This window comes from Scophthalmus maximus, chromosome 4 (assembly GCF_022379125.1).
Source record: "Scophthalmus maximus strain ysfricsl-2021 chromosome 4, ASM2237912v1, whole genome shotgun sequence".
In the NCBI taxonomy this organism is placed as follows: domain Eukaryota; kingdom Metazoa; phylum Chordata; class Actinopteri; order Pleuronectiformes; family Scophthalmidae; genus Scophthalmus; species Scophthalmus maximus.
In genome coordinates this window covers 12034724-12061105 of record NC_061518.1, presented here as the reverse complement: position 1 = coordinate 12061105, position 26382 = coordinate 12034724, and the positions used below count along the sequence as shown (strand labels likewise).

At 40.9% G+C, this 26382-nt stretch overlaps 2 protein-coding genes across 5 annotated transcripts in view; one reads left to right on the top strand and one right to left on the bottom strand.

Annotated features, from left to right (window-relative positions):
- Positions 1–226: 226 nt before the first annotated feature.
- Positions 227–7948, bottom strand: ctr9 (CTR9 homolog, Paf1/RNA polymerase II complex component). The gene is made up of 23 exons (XM_035629529.2): positions 7788–7948; positions 6663–6761; positions 6281–6520; positions 6059–6176; positions 5888–5977; positions 5169–5425; positions 4970–5077; positions 4642–4878; positions 4318–4536; positions 3938–4121; positions 3762–3850; positions 3455–3640; positions 3116–3203; positions 2875–3023; positions 2675–2791; positions 2442–2587; positions 2259–2330; positions 1917–2052; positions 1658–1810; positions 1427–1566; positions 1233–1335; positions 1022–1134; positions 227–936 (listed from the first exon to the last, which is right to left on the bottom strand). Exons 1-23 carry the CDS (start codon positions 7830–7832, stop codon positions 513–515), a joined length of 3513 nt encoding a protein of 1170 aa, XP_035485422.2. The 5' UTR covers positions 7833–7948; the 3' UTR covers positions 227–512.
- A 90-nt stretch (positions 7949–8038) lies between these two features.
- The window catches only part of mrvi1 (murine retrovirus integration site 1 homolog), a 29144-nt gene continuing 10800 nt past the window's right edge, over positions 8039–26382 (top strand). Inside the window, exons 1-25 of one of the 4 annotated variants that reach the window (XM_047331715.1) lie at positions 8039–8348; positions 9077–9098; positions 9303–9345; positions 9525–9591; positions 9709–9828; positions 9930–10110; positions 10695–10753; positions 10844–10904; positions 11000–11158; positions 12070–12187; positions 12272–12322; positions 12403–12480; positions 12571–12627; positions 12713–12772; positions 13035–13090; positions 13665–13758; positions 13861–13989; positions 14096–14181; positions 14458–15169; positions 15611–15767; positions 18201–18229; positions 22790–23008; positions 24642–24748; positions 24831–24892; positions 26044–26217. In XM_047331715.1, coding sequence (XP_047187671.1) covers positions 9573–9591; positions 9709–9828; positions 9930–10110; positions 10695–10753; positions 10844–10904; positions 11000–11158; positions 12070–12187; positions 12272–12322; positions 12403–12480; positions 12571–12627; positions 12713–12772; positions 13035–13090; positions 13665–13758; positions 13861–13989; positions 14096–14181; positions 14458–15169; positions 15611–15767; positions 18201–18229; positions 22790–23008; positions 24642–24748; positions 24831–24892; positions 26044–26217 — 2788 coding nt within the window. In that variant the 5' untranslated portion in view covers positions 8039–8348; positions 9077–9098; positions 9303–9345; positions 9525–9572. Of the gene's footprint in view, positions 8349–8920; positions 9346–9524; positions 9592–9708; positions 9829–9929; positions 10111–10694; positions 10754–10843; positions 10905–10999; positions 11159–12069; positions 12188–12271; positions 12323–12402; positions 12481–12570; positions 12628–12712; positions 12773–13034; positions 13091–13664; positions 13759–13860; positions 13990–14095; positions 14182–14457; positions 15170–15610; positions 15768–18200; positions 18230–22789; positions 23009–24641; positions 24749–24830; positions 24893–26043; positions 26218–26382 lie in introns of those variants that run through there. The other 3 variants (XM_047331716.1, XM_035629528.2, XM_047331714.1) reach the window with 3 other exon arrangements.

Here is a 26382-nt window from a genome sequence, read left to right as displayed (position 1 = left end):
TAAAAATCTATTACAACTTTCAATAAGTAGTTGCAGACTGAAATTAATGTTATATCATTGTTAGTGTCACACTTCCAGTTTGGTTACAGGACAAATGAGTTAGGGTCTCAGTGGCTATGATTTTTGATTAAGTGTCTGAGACATTATTACAAGATATGGGTAAAGATCATTGTTACTTTGTTGGGTAAAACTTGGAAAGACAGGAGCAGAATGACTGCACATCGTACACAATTCTTTGTCCTCTTTATTTGACACTGCTGGCACGTGTCTGGGCTGAGATAGAAAATATATGTTTACACCTTTTAGTTCACTTCAAACATCTTGATTTATCTCCCACAAAACTCAAAATCTGTGAACAGACATTTACAGTAAAACATAACAAATGGGCTGCTGTGCCCCCCCCAAAAATTCACTTTTCTAAGCTAATTACTACATTTATCGCCAGAAATCGCTGCTTCTAATAGGAAATTATGCAGATGTGGAGAGTTTTTACGTAGAAAAAGTCTTGAGATTTAATCGCTGTCGTCGTCGTTGTTAGAGCCTCCAGGTTCAGAGCCGTTGTCGGAGCGGCGTGGGGAGCCCTCGTTGTCCGATCCCACTTCTGATCCTCGGTCTGACGCCGCAACAGGTGAACCGCGTCGGGACTCGTTGTCTGATCCCGATTGACTCCTCTTGCTCTCGTTATCTGACTGCTCCGAGTCGGACTGCCGCTGCACCCTTCTCTTCTTCACTGGGCGGTCGCTGCCAGAGTCGTCGTCCTCAGACCCCGCAGAGCGCTGAGGGCTGCCCACAGAGCGCTGAGGGCTGCCCACAGAGCGCCGGGGGCTGCCCGCCTCGCTGCCGGAGTGGTTCCTTCCTCCATCCGAATCACTGTCAGATGCAATGCGCTTCCTGTGGCCTCCCTCATCAGATCCCGAACCGCTGTCCCGTTGGTGTCTGGAAGAAAGCGCAACAATCAGTTTTCTGTTGATTTACCGTTTGCTTGAGTGTAGACTCGTGACTTTGAGGACAATGCATTTACCTATCTTCAGCTATTTTCAGTCCGTCCTCATCGGAGGATGACTCAGAGGAGGAGATTATCGCCTTAGACTTGATCTTTCCTTTGAGAGATGGTGGCAAACGCTCTGGCTGGTGCTGGAAATGAAGATGTTAAAATGCTAGACATTAGGCCTGAATTTATTTATTTATTTACAATCTTCAAAAAAGCCCAATGAAGGAAGATCTAAACGCACCTTTTCGATCCTCTTGCGTTCTTTGGGTTTACGCTGCTTCTTGGGTCGGGATGATCCTCCTTCCTCATCATCACTGTCGTCATCTCCGCCTGTTTTAGCAGGTCTGCAACACAGGACAAAGTGTTCTCAGTGTCTACAATCTACATACTGCAGTCAAAATCAACCACATCTGGTATTCAACGCAGCAGACTCACCTCCTCCTCTTCTTCTTCTTCCCGTCCTCCCCGTCCTCCTGCTCGCTGTCGCTTACACCCTTTCTCTTCTTCTTTTTCCTCAGTGGCAGGTCCTCATCAGAGTCGTCGTTGACAAACTCATCAATGTCACCTTTCTTACGCTTTGAGATAAAAAAAAATGTGTATGTTACCCACAATGCATTCAATGCAATTTAAGAGTCTAATGCCTCCGATATCAGAGCGAACACTCACACGTCCTCCACCGCCGCCTCCCTTCTTCTTGTCTTTGGACATTTCCTTCGAGCCTTCTGCGAAGGTAAGCAGATTCTTGGTCTTCTCCACATACAAAGCTCTCTGCTCGAGGAGCTTCTTCTGTTCCTCTGCCACTCTGCTCCGCTTGTCCTCCTAACCAGGTTTGAGGGGCGACAAGCCAACCAATTAATGAGAAGCACATCACTGTTTACACATGCAAAACAAGAAACCTAGTCATGGTGCTAGCAGAAAAATTTACCTGTTCTTTCTTCATCTGCTGGCGCAGCAGGTCCCTCTCCTGCTCCTGTTTGGCCCGAAGCTCCTTCTCCTCCTCATCCTGCTTTCTGGCTCTAGCCACATGGTACTGAGCCTGACTCAGCAGGTCAGAGCACTGCCTGTAATGCCACAACACACCCATACCCCCGCTGAGATTATAACCCACAATAAATGAACAAAGTACCAACACAAGCCCAACACTGTAATTTAAATTTAGAAATAAGTGAAAATATATCTATCAGTAGCAATCAGTATCTGACAATACAAAACTACTTTTGGAGATACATTTGTAACTAATATAACACAAGGATAAAGTCATACTGACCTCGCCTCAGACGCAGCAAGAGCGAGGTCAAACCTCATCTTGTCTCCGGCTTTGCTGAGGTAGCTGAAATACCTGTGTGAGGAGAAGGAGGAGGAGGGTGAGGTGGTTGAGGATGCAGGAGATTGGGCAGAGGACAACCAGGAGCATCAGGCTGGTAGTCTTAATTGAGTCTTATGCCAATACCTGTGAGCCAGCTCCAGCTCTTTGACAGCACTGAGCACAGCTTTCAAGTTGCTCTTCTCATCTTTCAGCACAAGAGTGGCCAGTCTCTGAAGCACCAGGGCCACATTGAACATCAGCACCGTGTCGCTGGGCGCCACGTGACGGGCCTTATTAAACGTATGACAAAGACAAGGTTATCCTCTCATTTTGCATAATAAAATATAATTTATTTTTCTTTCTTTCTTTCATGTTACCTTCAGTAGCATCTGCTTGCAATCTTGGAGTTTTCCACATTTAAAGAGTGCCCTCGCAAGGTACAGCAGCACCTCAGTGTTCTGATATTTGTAAAACTTCTTCAGGCAGTTCTCATACTGTGGAGAAGATTAAAATACTTCTACTTTACCGAACAAAGACAATTCCTTTCAGAAGGTTTTCCAAAAAACGAGGCCCTCACCATCTGCACAGCGCTGATGTACTGCTTCTGTTCGACATAGATGTGAGCCAGGTTGAGCCAAACGTCACTGATGTCTGCGGTGGCCTCCCTCACCTGCGCAAACACATCACGGGCCTCTCTGAAGTAGCCTTTGTGGGCAAGGACGGCACCTAGACAAAACAATTTCACGTTTTAATGTGTCATAAACATACAATGGAAAGAAAAAAAAACAAATGATAGAAAATGATTAAGCTGTGCAGACCGATTCCATTGGCAGCGTAGAGGTTCTTGGCATCATTTCGCAGGACTTGTTTGTAAATCGCGAGGGCTCGATCCTGGTGTCTCTTTTCCTGTCAATACAAAAAAACACCGCATTTGTTCCCCTTCAAACACAATGTTTTCAGACATACAGAGAAGTCCGGACACTTTCCTCAACTTGAGGGAGGGTGCAACTGTTGCTCTGGACATTTTCTGGAACTTTTCCTGCCAGCCCCCAAAGAAGATCTCCAGAAGTTACCCGTACCCAATATTTTCCAAAAACATTTCCAACTGCACTTTGTCATTTCTCTCTTTCAATTTGTTATATGTAAGTTGTCTGCACCTTTTCCCGGTCTCTGGTTGGCTGGTGCAGCGTCTGCAGCCACACGTTGCCCAGAGCCAGCATGGAGTAGGTGTCGTTCTGTGTCGACGGCTGCTTCAGAATACGCTCAAACTTCTTCTGGCCTGGTCCCCACTCCTGCTTGGCCAAGTGAAGGTTTCCTATCAGCGACCAGGCGTCTGGGTGATCCTGCACCAAACATCCGATAATGACAGTTTTGCATCAGAATGTCTCTATCAATGTTACAATATTCACATACCTGCGCAGGGAAGCCAAGCCAACAATAACACAAAAGCAGACAACATAGTACCTGATTAATCTGCAGGGCTTCTTTGAACCAGTCAGAGGCTTCGTAGAAGTTTCCTTTGTCACGAGCCATCGCCCCAAGACGCAAATAACCTGCGAGGAAAAACATTTATGACATTTTAGAGTACAAACCATTATAGACTTCGCGGTCTCACAACTTTAACTCCATGTCGTCCTTACAGTCCACATAGTTAGGATGCTCTCGGAGGATGTTTTTGTAGAGTTTCTCGGCTTCGTGGAATTCACACATGGCCTCATACAGACGGGCCAGGTTGTAGGAGGTGGTGACAGAAATGGCATTATAGTAATGCTCGTCATGCTCTCCCTCAGCCTTGGCCCGCTCCAGAGATGCCAGAAAATATTTCTATAGGAAAGAAGACAAGTCGCCAACCTTGAAAAAGCACTAGTGATGACGCTAAATATACAGTGTTCAATATCACATTGAAATGTTTTTTATTGGGCCGTCTGTTTAATTTATATTTATCATTATAAATTAGATATTAGTCACTGAATTCCTGAGTGAATTCTTTTAGGACATAGGGCCGTATGTTGTCAGCTACCTTGGCCTCTCCCAGGTTGCCCAGTCTGAAGTGAAGAGCCCCCAGGTTGTTGAGGATCTCAGGGGGAACATCGGCCTGCACCTTCTCCTGCAGGATGCGTGTGGCTGTGCCGTAAGCGGACAGTGCTCCTTGGATGTCAGTCTGCTCCAAGATCTGGGCAAGCTCGATCCACGCCTCCACATCATCTGGGTACTGCTCCGTTACCTTCTTCAAGTGACCCTGGAGAACACAAACAGTGACACACACCCAAGTTAAAAAAAAATAACCCTCAAATGACAATTTAACAAATACCTCAAAACATACGATAAATCAGAGGATGCGTACTTTGGCGATGTCTCTCTTTTCCTGATCGTCGGATGTTGCATAGAGAGACCCCAGGATTTTCATAGTTTCATAGTTGTTAGGGTAGGCCTTTAAAACCTTCTCAAAGCACTGTGCTGCATTTTCTTTGTCTCTTCGATACACGTACATCTGTCCCAACCCAAAGAAGGGCAACACAAAGGTGGACGAGGCAAACTGAGTGGCCTGGTAATAGTACTGAAACGCTTGGTCGTAATCCTCCTGGAGAAAAAAAAGCAAAGATATTAAGAGACGTAAATTGTTAACACAGTAAACAATCAGTGCGCAGGCACAGCGACGGCCTGGATCTTACCTGCACGTGAAACGAGCGAGCCAACTGGTAGCAACTTTCAGCCTGCATGGCTTCAACTTCTGTGTTATGGAACGCATGGAGGGCCAGATGCTGCACTTTGCTGTAATCCTGAGAGGAGGCATAAACCATGTGGGCATGAATAAGAGCTAAATGACAAAGTTTTAAGGTTTGTGTCAGGATTTCAAAGACTAGTGATTACCTTTTTGAAGAAGAAGTGGTTAGCAAGGTGGTTGAGCACCATGGGGTTGCTGGGGTCGATGGTGTAGGCCCGCGACAGGAGCTGCACTCCGTTCTTAATGGAGTCGGCCTCCTTGCTGTTGAGCTCAAGCACAGCCAAGCCAACAAGAGCTCCCACGCACTTTGAATTGAGCTCTAAGGCTCGACCGAAAGCCAAACGAGCCTTCTCCAGTTTGCTGAGCTTGACGAAACAGTGACCCATCCCCAGCCGTACCTCCGCTGGTCAGACACACAACAAGGTAAGGGACAGATTAAGAATCATGTGTAACACATCTCTTTGTATGAGAAATAAATGATCACCTGTAGTATTAGATAGAAAAAAACAAATACAATCCAGAAATATTTAGTCTATAGCTGAAGCAATTAATCAAGTAGCTGATCATAATAAAATCCCTCCACATCAAAAATATCATTTTTCAAATAAAAGTGCCACAATAGTAAAAAAGTATTTTTTTATATTGAAGCGAACGCTCTGGGAACATTAACTGGTCATTTTGCACCATTTTCAGAGAGTTTAGTGAAGTATTTGGATTTGCAGGAAAATAATCAATCGCTAGTCCGTATGTTTACCTCTATTCACTTCATTCAATAGGGGTTTCTGCAGTGTGTTTTGCAATGAAGTATTTTTTAAATGATCATAGCAGTCAAATAATCACAATTACTAACTTGCAACTTCTTTACCTGGACAGCCGGGGTTTGTACGTAGAGCCTTTTTGTAGTATGCCAGTGCTCCTCTGTAATCCTTTTTATTGAAGGAGATACAAGCCTTACCTGTTGAATGACATCTGTGTGATTATTTCAGTCAATAACAGAAGTCAGAGTCAATCTAAGTCTCCTTTATATTGAACTTGCCAAGCAAAGCAGGGATGTTATTGGTGGACTGGTTGAGGACAAAGTGGAACTGAGCATCAGCTTGGTCCATCTTGTCTCCTTCCAGCAGGCAGAAACAGGCTCTTCCCAACAAATGGTTCTGATTGACACAAGAGAATGTTATGTTTCCTTAAAATGTAAAAGTACATGCGCGATGACAGTTCTCTGCTGATTATCCGTTGCTCTGAAAGACATTTTTCTTACCTGATCATACATGATGATCTTGTCTGCCATAGTATACAGCAGCGTGGCCTGCGTGATGAGCTCTTTCTTGGCATCTTTGTTTTTCTCTTTGCGTGCTTGCTGGACATAATAAGCTGCCAACGTGTCCAGGCAGGTCATCTGGTCTTTCTCATGATCTCTGTAGTCGAGGTTTCCATCGATACGAGCTGCCTCCAAAAGCTTGACAAAATCCTCTGTTTTGCCCTGCTTGTAGTACTCCAGCTGAAAAAAGGACATACAGGCAGACTTAAACACTCCTTTACAAAGCTCATCTTTGACATGTGTTCAGTTTCTTCATGAAGCCAGCATCCTTAAATTACAATAAGAAATGTGAAAACAGTCTGGAGCAGCTCCGCTGACTCACCGCCAAAGCGATCCATATGTGCAGCTGTGTATGCTCCTGCTTCAGGATACTGATGACCTCATCTCCTTCTGGCAGCTGGTCGAAGTCAAGCTCGATAACCTGCAGGGTGCAGTTTATACAAGTTATCAAGCATCATCATGTGAAAACGTGTATTATTTAGGTTTATTTATTTTTAGCACGTAAGATAACTTCAAAGGCCACTCTTGGTGATGTTGCAAATCAATTTGCATGGCTGTTTGATGGCATTTACTGGATATATAGATCACTTTAGACCAACATGACAAAATGTCTTGTTTTGTATACACTTCACAGGGAGTAAACTGACACCCCTGTCTTGGTAATCAGGTATTAAGATTTTTGTCCATTGATTTCAAAAGGAAACATATAATATCATACTTCACTTTAACTACTCAGTCTAATACAACAGTCCTGCTGCAATACTTTCTACCTTAATGAAGGTTATGCTGTTCAGTATTGTTGAATTTATCATTTATCCTGCAGCACGTCAACGACCCCAAACATAAAGCCACAGGTTTAATGAACAATCCTCAAAGATCACTGTAGCTTGAAAGTCAAAGTGTGGTTCACTCCAAATGCTGCTTTGATTACTGCACTCTTTTGGAAGTAAATTAATAAATGAAACAATTCATTGCATCATGTATTTTAAGCTTCACAACTTTTAGTGCCTAAAAGCCTTTGTGCCGAACAGTATATTATAGTGACATGAATTAAGATCCAGACGTGTGAGCACTTATGACGCTTCATTAATTTAAATATGTGGAGATGCTGCTGTAACTTAACACACAGGTGGCAGACTCTGGGATTAACGAGAGAATTGAATGTGCAGCACTCCAGTGAAAACTAGTGACAGAAAACCATGTCAATAACTTGAACCACAGTCAGATCTCACACGTCCTGCACACAGATGTGATGTTTCGTAGCGTTAATAAGTCTGCTCTGTCTGCTCCGAGCATCACCGGTGTTTACCTTTCAGATATCTACAGTATCACACATGCCGAGGAGATCTACAGACCCGTAGCTAATTCAAGCTAGCGTTAGCATTGGAGGCTAGCAGCGTTAGCACGGCGAGATTCGCCTCAAACAATGACTAGAAATTAGTCTTACCTCATCCGTGTCCCGCAAAGGGATCTCAATAGAGCCGCGAGACATCTTGGCCAACGACAAATCCACCAGAAGTTAGAGTTATTAAAAAACAAAACTGTCTCCTGTCCGTTGTCTGATTGGTTGCTACTTCATGCTTCCGATAGGAAACAAATAAAGCGAGAGAGCAACTGGAAAATGTGTCCGGGCAGATTCATGGACATCACACGGGTTTGGTTCCTCCGGGGGCTGAACACACGACGACCATTTTGCATAATATTGAAAGAAGACTGCAACTAATGATAGTTTTCGTCAAGGATAAAGACTGGAAGCTGGAATTGTGAATTTTTTCTGGGGGGAAATTAAATGAAAAATGCCGGAAGTAATTTTAAAGACGATGACAAAATATTTGCCTCAACCTTCTGTCAATCTACTAATCAACATATGAGCTAATCGTTGTGTGCTTGTATATACTGTTGGGTAGTTTAATTCGTAACAAAGCGTCATACTGTAAAAGCTTTTCAAACTCCTAAGTTAATAAATTAACCAGTTACTAAAGTTGTAATCTTTCATGAAGGCAGTGGGGTAAGTAGCCTATTTCCTTCTGAAATGTTGTGGAGTAGAAGTAGGAAGTGGCATAAAAATAAAATACCGCAGGAAAGTACAAGTACCTCAAATGTCAACTCATGTACAGTATTTGAGTAAATGTTCTTTGTTGCTTTACACTGCTGGTACACAATGATAATAACAGCAAACAAAAATTTACAAAAAAAGATCTCCAGAAACACCTTTAGTGGGTTTTCAGTAAACCTAATGGGATTTGGTATCAATTTGCTTACAAACAAGAAGTGAATGTGTCATGAAATGTCGAAAAGATTGGAAAAAAACATCAGTTTCAATTGCATTGCATTTTTTTTTATGTACTGAGGATCGTGTCCCTTACCACACACTTCCTGGCAAAGGAAAGCCCCCCCCTGTATTTGCTGAATTTAAAGTTCAATATACGGACATGCTTGGCATTTGATATGCAAAAACTCGTGAATTTAAATGGAAATCCATTTACAGCATCATTGTTACAGACCTCTGCAGGGCAGCAAAGAAGTGTAATGAGGTGGGGAATTATGGGTGGGAGAGGGGGCTGCAGGATGTCAGCTGGTTTTGATGTGAAGCGGAAGAAAAAAAGCATAAGGGCATCTTGAGGACGTCTTGTGCGACTAATGTCAGAGGAGGACAGGAAAAATAACGGTGAAAATGAAGCTCCCTATTTAACATTTTACAATTGTTGGTGGGTTTGTTTTGTTTTGTTTTTCCAGAAGAACTGTCCAGGACTGAGAAGTAAGACTAAAAACATATTTGATCACCTAATTTTACACAACATTAAATGGAACACTATTTCCACTGTATATTTGCTGGATGTTTTTCTAGTAGTAGTATTGGATTATTGCTTTTGTGGTTTCATAAAATGTCTTATAATTGGAGCATAGTGTTGCCGTCATTATTTTCTATCAGAGCAAATTAATGTCACATTTTCTTCCTCAGTGTAGGACGAAAATAAGAGGATGGGTAACCCCACTGCGTACATGTAAGCATTAACAGCAGTCCAAACTGGAGAGGAGTCACTCATGTCATAGATGTTTCACTTCACATCCTAGATATTTGTTCATTTTAATGTGTGGTTTACTTTTTGTCTGTATTTCTACTGTACATCATGAGACTGTGTAACAGGGGAAATTATGTATTTGATGTTTATTTAAATATCAGGTGATATAGATTCGTGACTGTGCAGAGGCTCAGGAGGAAACAAGCACAATGTCGGACAGCAACAATGGTACACGTTGCAGTTACTTTGCCCTTTTATACAGCATCAAATACATACACTATTTACAGTATATTAACTTGCTCTCTTCCTGTGTCTGACTAATTTTGTCCATCTTTACACGTGAAGTGTGGGAGTCACCCGGCAGTGGGACTATGGACATGCTTGAGGACAAGAATGACCCAAGAGGATTCTCTGAACATGAACTCCTTGACATCATGTATAATGCATGTAATACATCCAACTCAGGTACACAGGTTTACTGTATGTTGTGCTCAGCAGGACATTAAAATAATCACATAAAAAATGTAATTAGTAATTATTTATTCCTGCTTCTCTCTCGCCCTCAGGAGAGGTGTTGGCCTCCACCATCGTCCAGTACCTGAAGACCATGACAGCGCAGAGTACGGAGCAGGACAGACTGGCTGCCCTGCAACGGCTGCTAGACCCGGACTGTCACGACCCACATGTGAGCAGAGAGACTTTCCACGTCACCATGAGAGAGTGGATCGCCCAGTGCAGCCAGGACAGGTGAGATTAAACTCCAGGTCACCAGTATTCTGGGTTTCATTTGGTGTTTAAAGACATCATAACCAGATGTTTGTTTTGCCTTAATTAATTTGCAAATCCAGATGTCTACAAAGTATTTGCAGTGTCACATTTTTATAGAAACTGTAATAATTAATAATGCAGCCAAGCAATAAAGCCAAGCAGCCAAGCAATAAAGCAATAAAGATGTATTTCTATAGATTAAACAGAATATTGAGTGGTTAAAACTCCACCTTGACAACAGTGAATGACTCTTTGATGTAAATCCATTGTTAAAAACAGTCAAATAATATATGAAAGACTGAATAGCACATGAATGGTGAATGCAGGACATGTACTGGTATATTTTTAAATTACATGGTATGTATACCTAATGAATAGAAAGTATTTTTGTACTGTTTTATATCTATTTTTACTAAAGCACAAGATCTCAATACTTAACAGGGATTTTGAGGGAGCAATAGTTTCAATGTGGATTTTTTCCCCTCAAAATTAGAGAAGGAAAGATGATCTGCATGAAACCCTCTCCTTTCATTAATAACGCACTGACTCCCCCTGTCTTTCAGCGTTGATGTGGATGGCAGTGATGTATCTTGGTCAGATTCATCTAAAGGACCAGTAAATGGTAGGCTGCCACCATTTTGGTCAAAATCTTCAGAAATGTCTAAATCCAATTTTTTTTAAAAATAATTCACTGAACCCCATTTCCTTTCAGCACTGGATTACTCAAGTTCTCAAAGCAAAGCAGCCTCATCAGAAAGCCCCCAATGTTCCTGGTTTGTTATTTTGCTCCGTTAATCACAGCATGGGTTTGCCTCTTGTAATCAATGTGTTGTCATTCTTCACCACTAACCGTTTGTTTGGGTTTCAGTGATGGAAAAGACCTGCTGGGCACTGTGGCTGAACTGAAGCACGCTCACCACAAGCTGAGCGAGCAGAACAGCAGCCTGCTGAGGACGGTGGCTCAGTGTGAAGACGTGAACCTGCAGCTCACTCTGGAGATCACTGAGCTGCGAGCAAAAGTGGCCAGGTGAGGGATTAACTCCAGTCATAGTATGTGAGATGATGCTGTTATTCTAAATCCTCACAAAGCAAATCATAATCTCATTTAATGTCATTATATCCTGTGATATTTCTGTCACAAAATAATACACGTTTAATGATCAAATAGTACAAATCTTAGATCCCACATACTCAATAGGCGACTCAGGTGCAGATTCAGACCAAAATACAACTTAAATCCAATTTGAAAGGTGACACATTTCTATCATGTCACCTCACTTGCATCTACTTTTTTGCTGCTAGTAGCCACAGTTAACAGGAGCATTATCAAAGGTAGAAACTTATATTAAAAAAATGTTTAAAAAAAACATGTTAAAAACTACCTGATTCAAATAAAGATGAAGCAAGTTCAAGCCTGAGCAAGAAATAGGCCCATTTTCAGAAATTTTGACCCCAGAGTTCAGAGGTCAAAACCCACCAGATGAAGTAGTCCCAACAGAATTATTGTAAATTAAATTAAAATTAGGCTGGGCCTGTAATACTGATATTTTAAACTTGGACTCAAGTACAACTGTCATAGCTAATTTATTATAATTTATTTTATTTGGTTTATCATTGGAATGCGCAGCATAGATAATGTTGGATTAATAAAAATATATATATTATTGTTATATTTTTTATCTATTCATTTGTAACATTCATTCATGGAAACATCGAAAAATATTTGTTAACGAGTCAGACCAAAAGTTAACTAGTTTAGTGAAGGTATTTTTTTGGTTATAGAAAACTGCACTACAGCAGTTCAGGTAATGCAGATTTAGCATTTATTTTCATTTAGCAAGTTAAAGCAGATTAAAACTCTATTCATATTATTTTGAATGAGAGTAGAAGTGGGTCCATCCAAATAACTGAAACAATGTTTTTAATGTGTATGTGCAGTGCACAGCGGTCAGCAGTGAGAGTCAGATCCATGACAGAGGAACTGGAGGAGACCCGTCATGCGTTTAAAGAGGCCCAGGAGAAAGCCACTCGCTCCCAGACCAGCTACACAAAACTGGTACATTCAACATTGAACCTTGAAAGTTTAATGCATTCATTATGGTGACTATTTACACTAACAGTAGATCTCTTTGGTCTTCAGAGCAATGAGATTGAATGCCTGAAGGTTCACATCAGGAGGATTGAAGACAAGGTAATGTAGACCTTAATGCGTTTGCTGTCGAAAAACAATGATTCAGTTCATTCAACAACATTTTTCTTGTGTCCACACAGAATGAAAAACTCACATTTGAAAGGACGTGTTGGGAAGAGGGCATCAACAAACTTAGGAAGGTCAATGCTGAGTTGAGGGTAGGAACAGATCACTGAAACACTTGTTATGTGTTTGTCTCTCCATGATGAGTTTTAACTACTGAGCTTTAAACAACCAAATGTTCACAGGCCGAACTTGAGGAAACCCTCGTTATGTTGACACTGAGAGACAGAGAAATCACAAAGGTTGGTCCGTCACAGTAATGAAGAAAGTTGTCCGTTCAAATTTTAATTTTGGCTTTTAACTTTACTTTTCAATGTTCCTGTACAGAAAGACATTCTAACGGATAAGATGAAGAACTCTCATGTGGAGAATCACAACATGATTATGGTATGTGTTGCATTGTCACATAGCGTAGGAAACATGTGGAAGCTAGAAAGGCCACAGTACATCATGTGAAATCACAAAAAGAATCCAATTTCAAATGAAATGTGAATACACTGATATCAAGCATAACAACCAGCTTCATAATTTTCAGAAGATGTGACAATTAAAAATTGAAAGTTGAAATGTGTTTATATTTTTTTTACATGGCTTTAAAAAATGCATTTTGGCTGATATTCAACACAATAAGTCTGTTCTGATATTGCAGGATCTGCAGTCAGAGCTGATGAGGTTACAGGAACATTCACAGCAAGTTCTTCTGAGGTATTCTTGATAAATGGCACTCAGATAGTACCTACTTTACATAAAGATAAAAAAGTTTCTGCCAAAAGAATGAATGTTATTGAAAATGATTAAATCTACATTTCTACGTCTAAATGCTACCCATGTGCATTTGTCTGGACGAATCACAAAGTTATCTCTATCCACCAGTTGTTCTTGACAAAATTGTGTTTTAGAATGCTACTTTAGCAATTTAGCATTTACTGCCATAACGTTGGGGAACTAACGTTGACAAAATAATGAACACCAGAGACCAAGAAATACATGAAAAACTGGATCCTGCATTTCTCATAATGCAACTCAGTAGCATTTTTCATAAAGCCGCCTCTGCCTCTTAAATATCCAATTGTTTGAACAGCACATCTCCAATTTTATGATGCTTTATTATTTATTTAAGTCCAAACAGTGGAGTGCCCCTTTAAAAGAGGGATGTGTCATCTGTCGTAGTCATTTAGGGAAGTTAAAGATGATTTGAAATAAATGTTTTTTGCTCTTAACAATTTGAAAATGTTATTGAATGTGCTCAGTCTTGATTTCTCCTGCTGGTTTCTGACAGGTATGACCGACACTGTATCGGTCCTCAGAGTCTCTATGGTCGAGACCCTCCAAACCACCGCTCTCTGCAAAGTGAGATGCAGGATATGCAGAAAGTAGGAAATTCTCGCCTTCCACAGGTTATGTCTTATCATGGTACTGATGATCTGTATTTAATGTTGGCTGTGTTACTGCTCTGCTTTCTTTCTCTGCCACAGCATCACAGAGCTCTGGACGACATAAGCCTCCCGTCCCTCCACACACACAGTGATGATATTCAGAGCATCATTCACAGGATCAAGAGCACAGAGATAGCAAATTTTCTGCAGAATAAGTATCCAGAGAAGGTGAGGAGGGTGCAGGACATCAACCAGAGGATGATAATTATTATGTGCAGTATCATGTGCGCGTATGATTCTGTCTTATCTCTCTGGTTTCATCTCCCACACACAGGACTCTGCTCCTGTAGAAACACAGGAGAGGCCTTTCCCTCATCGACAGCAGCAGCAGGCAAGCATCAAGCAGCAGCTTGTCAATGTGTATGTGAGATTTTACCTCCCTTTCTCCTGTTATGGTAACAGACTGGATTTGGTTGATGTTAGTCTCTGTTCTCTGATGCTTCCTCTAGCTAATAAAAAGGGGTATCTGGTTTTGACAATGTTTTTATAGGCACTGTCGTTATGCAACCCATAGGAGTCACTATCTAATGTGTGTAAGACTGCAAAAGGCATAAGTGCACTTTTAGTACCCCTTGGTATCTACAGACTTAACAGTGTGTAAAGGAGATGTTTATAAAGCAGTGCTGGTGGTTTTAGGCTACAGGAGCTGCAGAAGTGTGTGGGGGAGGAGAGGGGGGAGAAGGTGGAGGAGCAGCGGAGAGCCTGGGAGAAGGGGCAAAAGCAAAGTCAGCCTGTGAGCCAGACTCAGAACCGGGATGGCAAGAAGGTGGCCGTGGTGAACTGGTGGAAAGCCCTCAGCGTAGAGCAGGCTAAGGCCCGGACAAAAGAAACCCAGTCGATCCAGGAGCTCTCTGAGACACAAGAGAAGCTCCAGCAAGCAGAGAAGACAATCACTGATATGAGGGAGCAGGTCAGCAACCTGCAAGTCTCCCTCAAATCTGCACTGGAGTGTGTCTCAGAGCAAAAACACAGAGTTTGTCATATTGACAAGGGGACAAACACTGAGAGAGAAGAAGCAGACAGAGCTGTGGAGAAGGTGGTAAGGGATCAGCGGGATGTGGCGGTGACCACGGAGATAACAGGTGGAGCAGCCTCACAGCAGGAGCAAATCCAGCTTCAGGTGACTGCAGACGGACTTCTGGCAACCCTCAGAAGGATGGAGGCCATGGTCACCAATGCCCTGAAGACTGCCGAGCTGGTGAGAGAGAGCGAGCAGAGGGTGAGCCAGGTGAGGGTGAGGATGGAGAGCATCACCCGGAGGGTGGAGGAAGCTCTGGGCCGAGCAAGCAACACTGACGAGCAGCTGCATGTACTGGAAGCCAGGATCACAGAAAGAGCTCCAAATCAGGTTTGTTACAAACCTTAATTTTCTTGACATAAGAGTGAAGGTAAACATTTAATTCAATTTAAAGCCTTTTAATGATCTTGATTTTGAAAGCTCACAATGGTTGAAGCAAGTAATGTTTGTGTTTATTTTGTGCCCTAATTTTATAACACAATCTGCAATTTGGCAGAAAAAGTTGAACCATCAACACTATTCTTTTGTGAAACAGGAAAAGAATCTCACATTTTTTGGCAATGTTCACGTTCTCAGGCAAAATCATGGGTATAGATATAAGGCCTTTAAACTCCTCACTGATATAACCTGCACTATAGTTATAGTAGTAGCACCAGTAGTATTCATATTGTAGTTGTCTAACTTTTGACTTCACAATTATGTAAAGTTAATTTGCTGTCTCTCTACTGTAGGGCAGTTCCTTATCAGGTTTGTCCGTGTACTTTTCTGAAGTGTCCAGGTCCCAGTCTGTCGGCTGATCCTGCACGAGATGCAACATGCTCCGCGACTGAGTCCGACGTGGAGCCTGAAAACCGAGAGAGAACAGAGATTCCTCCTTTGTCTCCCACATTCCCAGAAATGATTGAGCCTCCGCAGCTACTCGAGAATGGTATGATGGCTGAATTACACAAATACAGCTCCAGTGCTGTCACGGTTGTCCTGTACACTGTGAGACACAGATGAATTAAAGCCACTTCCGTTTCAAATGAGAGACCGTGAGGATGTCTGAAAATAGACAGTGCAGATATTTATATTGCACACAACAGCTGGTACGGCAAGGAGGAACAGAGAATAAGCTCGTAGGGAGTGTGCTATCTATCAAAGGGGAGCATGGGGGAAATTAGGGGCGGTCAGAATGATTTTTTTATGTAAACATACAGAGGGTCAAGTATTTTTAGCTACATCTCAGTTTGAAATGGCAGCACATTTAAACTTATAGTTATCTAAACCCAAATCACTGTTATTATTATGAACTACTGCTCCCTGTTGTTTGATTTGCTCTGAAGTGCTTTGAGCAAATATTTCTAAAGATCCTGAGACATCCAGGATCTGTACAAAGAACTGACATGTAAATAAAGGAAACTACTTACTTTCTTCAACAGAATTGAAAAAAAACTTGAAGCACATAAATCATGACTGCTAATGAAGAAAAAGAAATGAGAAACAAAGGGCTAGAAACATCTAGCCTGGCTCTTTACCAAAGTTTCCAAATTAAAATGTGTTGTTATGTTTGTACATCCTATAAGCTTAGCTGACCAGCCTCTGTCCCCAGCGACACAGTGCAAACTTGTCTGTAGCTACAAAACTGAAGGAAAACACTTCATGAATTCTTAATCTGTTCATATAACTGAAATCTGCTGCTTGAGCACAAAAATATTTTTCATTTTATCACTTATTTTCCAATACTTTCTTTGCAATAAGTTTTTGGCCAAAGTGATTGTCTCTTCCTCCAAACCATGATGGGTAATGACAAATATTTCCTCCCCTTTTTCTTCTCTAAGAAACAGTCTCTTGATGGCTAAAGGGGCCAAGTCTTACATCTAATTGTTTATTTGTGATGTAGAGATCAGTTGGGAACATGTGGGGGTTGCTGAGAACCATAGTTGGTGGCCTCAGAGGGGGAAATTATATTTTAAATGAACAGGCAGCAGTCGTCTCCCGCATGTCTTCTTGTATGTTTATTCTATAGCCTTCTGTCTAAAGTTTAAATTGTCCAGTGCCATCTCAAGTTGGTATGTGCACTGCCTTTACGTTGAGATGTGGATGGTGTGAAATACAATCGAGTAAATGTCAATGTACAGAAGATGACCTCTTACTTGGCGCTCTACCCACACATCAAACTATAGATGTGAGCACTGCCTCAAGAATACGTGACTTCTTTTTTTTTTTTTAAATCAGAGAAAGCTCAAATTATTCATCACAAACCTGACTTCATATGGCAAAAAAGATGAACTTTTCATCTTCAATCATTGAAAATGTTAAGAAGAAACAAACAAGCTAAACAAGAGTAGAATAGAAACATATTTTGGGATACACCGTAAATTAAAAGAAAATAAAAAGCTGTAATGAAACCCATGCTTTCAGTGGCGTATACAGTAATAATCAAAACTTTACAAAAACATAACAAAGGACTACAAAAATGTAGTAGGACCAGCAAATGCTTAGGCTGCATGGCACATACATAGTCATTAACGTGAGATAATAAATCAACTTGTGGCAAGTGTAAATGAGTTAGATTAGGAAGAATGTGTGGTTAGTTAACACAGCTGCCAAGATATTCCCAGTATATCTGGTAGCCTACACCATTAACTTCCTCCATGTCGCTGTACACTGTCTACTACGATTAATTATTCCCATCATTTATTTACTGATTTGTGTGAGTAATGACATGTAATCTGGCTGGGAAATGCTGCAATAAATAATAGTTTTATAATAGTTTAATAATCTGGTTGATATTTTAAAATAATCAAAAGTGTTGTTTTTTCATCTGCATCCTCTCATATGTGAATAATACTAACATGCTACTGTTCAGTTCTGATGGTGCTCCACATAAGTTGCTGGTATCACACTACTACCAACCTTCGGCTGGTTGAAAGCTCTTGGCTTCAAGCACCTCATGAACTCGAGATGGTTGCCAGGTTATTGTTGCTACTAGTTATAGAGGTAGGAGGGTGTGTGTGTGTGTGTGTGCGTGTGTGCGTGTGTGCGTGTGTGCGTGTGTGCGTGTGTGTGCGCGTGTGCGTGCGTGTGTGTGTGTGTGTGTGTGTGTGTCTGGGGGGGGGGGGGTTGAGACACTTCCGGAAATAAGAATTAAAGTAGTTTGTACCAATAAGGTTAATATCAGATCACCAGCGTCAGCCTAACTGGATAGTTTACTCAATTTACCTCTTCCCTGTTTGTCCCCTCTTTCTGTTTCTCTCTCACACTCCCTCTTGCGGCTTTTTTCTTTTTTCAGTGGTCTCATGACATTTGCATTGCACATGGTTCCTGTCAAATGCAAATCAACTCTTTTCACTGTCTGTCTGTGCTCTGGCTCCAACAGGCAGCACAGGACGAGGCAGCTGCAGCAAGGTGAGACTCTGCTGCTTTATTACTGTAAACTACAATAGTGTTTCTGTTTGTAGAGGGTGAACTGCATGTTCAGTGTGTATTTTTGGTTTTGGAAATGTTATTTTCAAAAGAGGATATTTTTTGATACCACTACACCACTTTCTTTCAAGCTTGCAATGAAAAGATAAAGTGAAACAGATCTTTTCAACTTTGTGCTTTGGGCAGTTGTGGAAAGTAACTTTGTACATTAACTAGTACAATTCTGAGGCACTTGTACTTCTACTTCTTCTTCACTTCAGTTCAGAGGAAAATTATTATCTGACATCTATTAACATTAATTCTGCAATATCTGCATGCCATTGACACACTGATGCATTATTGATGCATTTGTCTGAAAAAACACTTTTAATTCTAATATTTAGAGTACGTTTTTTAAGATAATACTTGATACTTAAACTGTGCTGGACTTTAACCTGTAACAGAATGTTTTATTTGTGCTTTTACATTAGTAAAGAATCTGAATACTTCTACCCCTGACTTATAATTAAAAGCAGAGTTGCACCCAAGTTGAATTAGATAAGAAGAACATATGACTGTTTTTGCACAAATTAGTCCTTTGATAATCAATTTCCTTCACACTGTAGACTTATCATCTCACGTTAGTTCAAACTGTGATGCTGTAATTCGCTGTGAACATCAGCTGTCTTCCTCTGAACAACGTGACTGCTGTGCTCTTTTTTTCCTCCTCAAAATTATTACAGCCCCTTAAAACCTCACACTAAAAACCAGCACAAATGGTGCAGCTCACTAAACAGTTTTGAACTTCAAGAGACCAGGAGTGGACGGATGGATTTCTTCTTAGGCTGCAGAGTAAACACAGATCAGATGGATGCAATTTATCTGTCTGTCTATCTATCAGTCTCAGACAAACATATTCTCACATGCAACAACACACAAAATAGTCTCCTACTGATCCCACACCATGATTACAGAAACCAAAACAAGCCCCGAAAAAAACACCTTTTTTTTTACTTTCTTCAGGGTAAAGTTGAGGGATGATCAGTGGAGAATACACACACACACACACACACACATGCGTGCACACACACACACACACACACACACACACACCGCAGCAGCCCAAAGAAGCATACAGAGCCCTTCTCCTTAAATGGTCAAAGCTCCCAGGAGTGAAAGAAAGGCTGCTGCTGAAAAAAGACAGGGAACAGAGGGGACGGGAGGAGGAAGGAGAAGCCCCGAGGATAGAGGAGTTTTCTGAGGAAAAGGCTGAGGGTGACAGTTTGACTGTGGGAAGTCGGTCTTAGTTGGAGGGATCAGCGGTAGTGTGTCTACAGTACTACAGCAGTGTGACTCAGGTAATGTGCGTGTTGTCTGTGGATAGGTTTGGATGGTGTGGGCTCTGTGGAGCTGTGGGGTCTTAGTTTGTCATGGTTTCAGGTGGATAACTCTGCAGGACATGCTATTTCAGCTCTTTCAGCTCTGTGTTTTGACAGTGGTGTCGTTCTGGCGACCTAGTGTTTGTCTGAAAGTAACACTTTTCCTTGTGTGCTTGCATTTTTAAATCAGTGAAATGTATCTTCTCTCCCACCTGACTGTTTATCTCTTTGTCCATCCACTTCTTCATCTTTCTCACACTTCCTCTGCCATGTTATCTCGGATTGTGGCTCCGTGGCAACCACTTCCTCTGCGGTCCCCGTACTCATTGCTTCGCAAAACCAAATTTTAAACAAATCTGGCAAGAGGGATTGGGATTTATGTAACGGAGGGGAGGAGGATCACGGTCCCCTCGTCTCCCTCTGAGGTAACAGGCAGCGAGGAGGCCTGGATGCAGCGAGGAGTCAGATCTGACTCTGATGGACAATGAAGTTTTCTTTAAGAGCACGAGTGTATATGCTGTTAGAAAAAGATATACATGTTCCTGTGGAGTTGTGGTGCATGGGCTCTGTGCTCAGGCTTGTATGTTGTTGTCCTGCCCCCCCCACAGGAAATAATCAGGAGTGATTTAATTACCTTGCAATGTTTATCTCAATCTCATCGTCTGCCAGGGAAACACGCTGCACAATCGCAGTGCAGGTTGGCATCTTTGTTTGGGCTTGGTCTTTTTCACAAGAAGTAATAGTTTCTTATGCCTTCACCAGCAAAGAAACACAGTCTGGTTCCACATTTTTGCTTGAAAGCAGGATTCTTTAAACTGGGTTTGGTTGCACTGTAAGAAGTGAAATGGACTTAACAGATATGGTGTTCTCAGATGAGATTTGTAAAGATGCAAACTCTTAGAATGATCCATTAACAGTTATTGTTCTTTGTCGACGTATTCCCCTTAATCGGCATATTTGGAAAACATTAAACAACTGTTGCAGCTGTGGAAAAAGTATAAAATATTAATAATTCATAAATGAATAAAAAAAGGGGGAAATTAAGGTCCATTTGTTAAGTCAGTCCCTGGAAATGCCGGTGGTTGTTACCAAAGCTGCCCTGAGCTTCATGGGCAATTGCATAATCATGTTGGAAATATTGACTCTCATATTCATGTGCAGTAGAACCTTAAAGCTGAACTCTTTCTATCTAAATCAAGACATCAGCAACAGGCACATGTTGTCGCTTTCATCAACTGCAATCTTTCAACATTTTTTAATTTTCAAGAGTCGTGTAGTAAAACTTCTCTTTGAAGTATCAATACTTCTGTACTAAATGCTTCTGCAGCCTGAGAAAGACAAATATGACAGTATTTGTGTGGTCAGGAAATGTGAGGAGACTCTCTGGAAGACAGTTAAACAACCCATTTCCTCCCCAGTGACTCACAGCCTTTCTGTCCCTATATACTGTATGTTCCCAAGAGCTTGTCATATTTGCGATGACACTGAACAGCACAGATTTGTCCTGTGTAAAGTTCATGCCATACCCCTGAAGAAACCAATAATTCATCAAAACCTTTCCCATGGCTTTATTCATCAGCTGGTGAGTGTGACGACAAACACGGGCAGTAAAAGGACAGCTCCACCTGTGCTCGTCATAGATATGGAAATCTATCTATTTTTGGTTGGACAAAGACTGATAGGGTGAACAATAGCTTCCAATATACTCACCCCACACTGTGTCTAAAAATTAAAATACGAATTATTTCCACATCTGCTTTGGGTTTTTGATTTTTTAACTTGTACATATGGCATATCACTTTGGCTGATTATAAATTTTATTTACATGTTGTACTATGTTAGGTCTTCAACATTAGAATATTGCCAAGATTTCATGATGGACTTAATGCTTACTGACACAACCAACTACTATGTACATCTGCAACAAACACAATGAATAAAGACGATAACAGTAATAAAAACCAAAAATCATATTTTTTGCTGTTGGCGTCTTTCACCTTTAACTTTCATAAATAAAAAATATTTGAGTCACGCCATTGATTCACTTTAAGTGAGGAAATGTTTTTTAGTGTAGAGTAATAATTTCTCCCTTCAGTTATCTTCTATGCTTGTTCTCATAATTGTATTATTTTCAGAATCTATCCTCTGTTTGTTTTACTCTGTCCCTCAGCAGCTCATTGCCTCAGTAAGCCTGTAAGAACAAGTTACACCGAATGTAGCAGAGTTGATAACATCCCAGTCACTCTGACAACTTCTGGTCAAAACAGTCTCTGGCTGATGGAAGTCACAGTGTGGGAACAAGAACATGTAACTTTAACTTGTCATGCTCAGTCATGAATAGAATTTATTTGCCCTTTTGATCCCTAAGTGAGTGTTGCTGTTTTACGATATTGCTCCACTCAACTGGTGAGGCGCTGTACTATTAGCAGACTATATATAAAAATGGAAATAGTCACTGGGTAGGGAAAGTGGAGTGATGCGGAAGAGCCCATGACCTGTATTCTCTTCAATGAACAGCAGAGGTTGACTCAAAAAAAGCAAAAAGCACTGCACTTCTCACTTGATTGATGACGTCAGTAAACATCTTCCTGAGGATTTTATGTTCTCAATCGCCGTAAATTGTCATCCTATTTAGCTCAAATATACTCAAACTCCAGGCCTCAAAACAGCAGTTTACAAACCAATAGGTAAAGTCAGGGTTGCTTCTTACTATAAAGAGGAGGAGGTTTAGTGTTGAATACCTGCTTTGTGTTTTTACTGGAAAAGAAATAAGAATATAAGGTATACACATTCTTGTTCTTGATTCTCTGGCGAAGTTGCTACTCTTGTGAAGCTTGCTATCTTCTTGAACTTGTGACAGTTAAAAACCCAAAACACTCAAGTCACACATGAATTCAGTAAAAGTTTCAAGGAGGAGGTTTTGTTTCTGATGTTTAATACTGCTGTTGCATGGCAGTGGAGAATGAAGCTATTTTAGGATTTGTTTATAATAGGAATGGTTTTTTTTAGCTGTGGTTAGACAGAAAGGATTTTCCTCTGCATATCACCATTCATGTATACAGTATCCCATTTTCTCAGACAAAAAGGATCAGCATTGAATGTAAATTCACTCATCTTATGTATAGATCTCTACCGCTGCATAACATACATGTTTTTGTGTCGTCGTGTGTTTATGATCTCTCAGCTCCAGGAAGTGGAGAGACACTTACCGCAGGAATCTCCTTTTGAGCAAAGTGACCATAACTCCAACGAGTCCTGTGACAGCGCTCGTCCCGCTGAGGGATCTTTTGTTTTCCCCCACACCCGCTCTCGCCCCTCACTGCTCCCCACGATGCCCACCTTGCCCGAGGAAGAGGAGGACTCCCCTGAGGAGCTTGACAGTTCCTCCAGCTCGCCCAGTACTGTGAGTGCACATGCTACCTTTTTCAATATGCTGCTCTCAATCAGTTGAAGCATTTGATTAATGCTCATAAATGAGGATTACTCTTCTGATACAAGCGTTCTTTGTGGTTATTGAACTGAGACTGAGCTGTGCAGAGAGTAACAGAGGTGCTACCAATTCTAACTAAAATATTAGCATTTGACAAAGCATTTGTCTTTTACTTTTTCTCTCTCTACTTAGTTTCAATTAATCTCAATTCCACAGATTCATGGATGTTTTATGTGTCTGTGAAGGTTACTTTTCTTGGCTTATACATTGAATTACCCATAGTTGACCCACTGTGGTCGCTTAAAAATATTCAATAGATTCAATTGAGCTTGTTGGAGTCTTTTGTTTATTCTCTTTTGTCTAATAAATACATGAAATGTCAACTTTTTGGAATACAATTTTCTTTAAATAAATTCACTAATAAAAATAACTTAATTACTAGATGATCATTTCTAAGATGATCAGACTGGTTCGAAAAGGGTCAATTAACCTTGGCAGCCCTTCCAGGAGGAATATCAGATTTACTAATGTATACTAAATATTTTATCAAATTGTCTTTTTCTACTGCAGTGCTGTCTGCCCTTACAGGTAATTCCATTTATTAATAAACGTTCACCTCTGCAACTCCTGATTTGATTTTGCTCCTTAAAGTAACTATTCTACATAGGATAATCCATAAACCTTACTCATTTAAGTAAAGTGTCTTGTAGATCAAAAACCAAAACTAGATGCTTGACTAGATGCCAGTAGTAAATGGGAATTAAATTAAATTTTTATTTAGGAATAATCCTTTTAAACCATTAACATCCACAAGATTAGAGATACAGTTTCAGTTTCAGTGTGTCACAACAACAACAACAACAACAGCATGATGAACATAATCTTGAAGGGTTACGTTTGTTGTTCTGATCCTGCTCACAACAAAGTGTTAAACAGTTGGCTCTCTGAGTTTGTCTTCCGCTGCAGTGGCTAATAAACACAGGCTAGATAAGACATCTCTGCAGAAGGCAATGAAGCCATATAATCTCATCCTCGGTTCATATAACAACACAATAAAAGCACCCACCTTTGTTACAGCACAGCCATAGCCTTTCTGTGGCCTGTCTGTACTATTACCATCAGAGGGATTCCTATTACCAGGATTCTACCTCAAAGATCAGCTCTGAGAGGAGCTCTAAAGGAATTACTGTTTGATTTCATTTTGTGTTTAATCTCTTTTAATAGGTGGACATGAATTTTATTCTGCAGTACGTAATTGAATGAGCTATCATTGCAGAAGCTAGATATAAAACAGGGCTTTCATGTTTGAACAGTGAAGTTGTTGTACTGATTTAAAATACATTTACATTCATATTTAACATAATTTAATTTAATTATTTTTATTTGTGCTCATACTCACCAGGCAATTTAGAGATGACTGGAAATGGGGGGAGTCAAACCGGGGACATTGCAGTTCATGATCACTTTTCAACTTGAACATCACAGGTCATAGATCTAACAAATATCAGAACTTGACACTGTGTCGCAAAAAGCTCCCTCTCTTTGTAGATGCCTGCCAGTCATATCTGCAACCTTGTTTGAACACTTGTGTTTTTCTTTTGCACAGTCTACACCTTGCGAGACCCGAGCTGTTGTCATGACTGCCCCCACCATCGTCTACCCACAGCAGGCAATTCTGGTCCAACAAGATGGACGTCCTCTGGAACAGGCCAGGTAATCATCCACTATCGTTTTTCTTGTACTTCAGCTGTAAACAAGCACAATGTGACTGGGTCATTATGGTTTCCTCTCTCAGGCCACACAGTCCCAGAGCTCGCCTGAACAGAATATCCTCTGGAGGACCCATCACCACAGTCGGTGGGCAAACCCTGTACACACACATACACACTGCGGATGCAATTACCTAAAAATAAACACAGCACCATGAGAACTATTATCACCAGCAACATTTGTCCAGCAACAAACTGTCGTTACTGAGTGTGTTCTTTTTCAGATAAGATAAGATGTACCTTTATTGATACCCCATAGGGAAAATTCAAAATTGACACAACAGCACATAAGTGTAGCAGCATAGGGAAATTTAATAATAAAGTAAAGTAGAATAACAACAGAATATAAGGTAAATACGACAAAATAGAAATACTTTGCAATATCAATAACAAACACTATGTACAATAACAGATACTATATACAATAACAAATACTATATGCATTAATTTGCATTACAGCTGCTGTGCAATATAAACATTGAAATTAAAAGATTGTGCAGTTGGGATTAGCTTTTTTACCGTTTTAAAGTGGATATTTGTAACACTGTTAACATAGTTATGCCTGTCAAACACTGATTTCAAAATAGCTTTGATTTCTATTTTGGATGAATAAAAACACAATATTGTGTCCTCCCACGTGCCTGAAATGCTTTTGCTGTTTTGATTACTTTTGATATTTAGCTCAATGCCCTTTTCTGAGGAGAGGAGGAGATAAAAACATCCATGACTCGGTCACCTGATTTTTTGGCTCACATCCATCAGTGAATTATTCGTTGCCATTAAACTGAGGAATCACACTTCAATGTCTTTCAGACACAAGAGCTCTCCAACTGAGTCCAATACCGCAGCTCTCACAGACTTTATAAACGTAAAAACATTTAAAAATAGAAAAATATGTACAAATGTGTTGCTATTTTTTTCCTACAAATGTTACAGGTTTAATTCATGCTGTGGGGACCTAAATCAGTTTACACATTATAGGGACGTGTCAACCTTATGGGGACAAAGCAAGTCCTCATAACATAGAGCTTTAAATTTTAGGTTGAAGATGTGTTTTAAGTTTAAAAATCTCCAGGAAATGAATGTCAGTCAAAATGATGTCCCCTCCCTTCTGGCGACGTGACTGTGTGTGTGTGTGTGTGTGTGTGTGTGTGTGTGTACACGTGTGTACGTGTGTGTACGTGTGTGTACGTGTGTACATGTGTGTGTGTACGAGTACGTGTACGTGTCACTCCTCAGACAGTACAGGTAATGTGATTGACCTGGTGAAAGATCAGCTGCCGGAGCTGCAGCTCTCAGAGGAGGATCGACAGAAGAACCTGGAGCTGCTTGAACAGGCCAAGAAGGTCAGCGACCGCTTCCTGACGCGTCGTGGCCGCCGCTCCACGAGCAGCCTCACCGACTCACCCACAAGTACGGCATGCACAAACACACACATGTGCACACAGACAACTCTGAATGTAGCATAAGATTTCTTACAAATGGGTTGAATGATGAGAAGTCACATTTTTTAGGTTTTCTGAGGAGGCACTGAAGAACATTATGTATATATATTTTTTTTGTTTACTTTATAAAGTT

Coding starts and splice junctions, on each gene's coding strand:
- ctr9 (XM_035629529.2), bottom strand. CDS start 7,832: ATGTCTCGCGGCTCTATTGAGATCCCTTTGCGGGACACGGATGAG. Junction 2,588..2,674: donor GCAAGCAGATGCTACTGAAG/GTAACATGAAAG, acceptor ACGTTTAATAAG/GCCCGTCACGTGGCGCCCAG. Junction 1,135..1,232: donor AACGCAAGAGGATCGAAAAG/GTGCGTTTAGAT, acceptor CTTCATTTCCAG/CACCAGCCAGAGCGTTTGCC.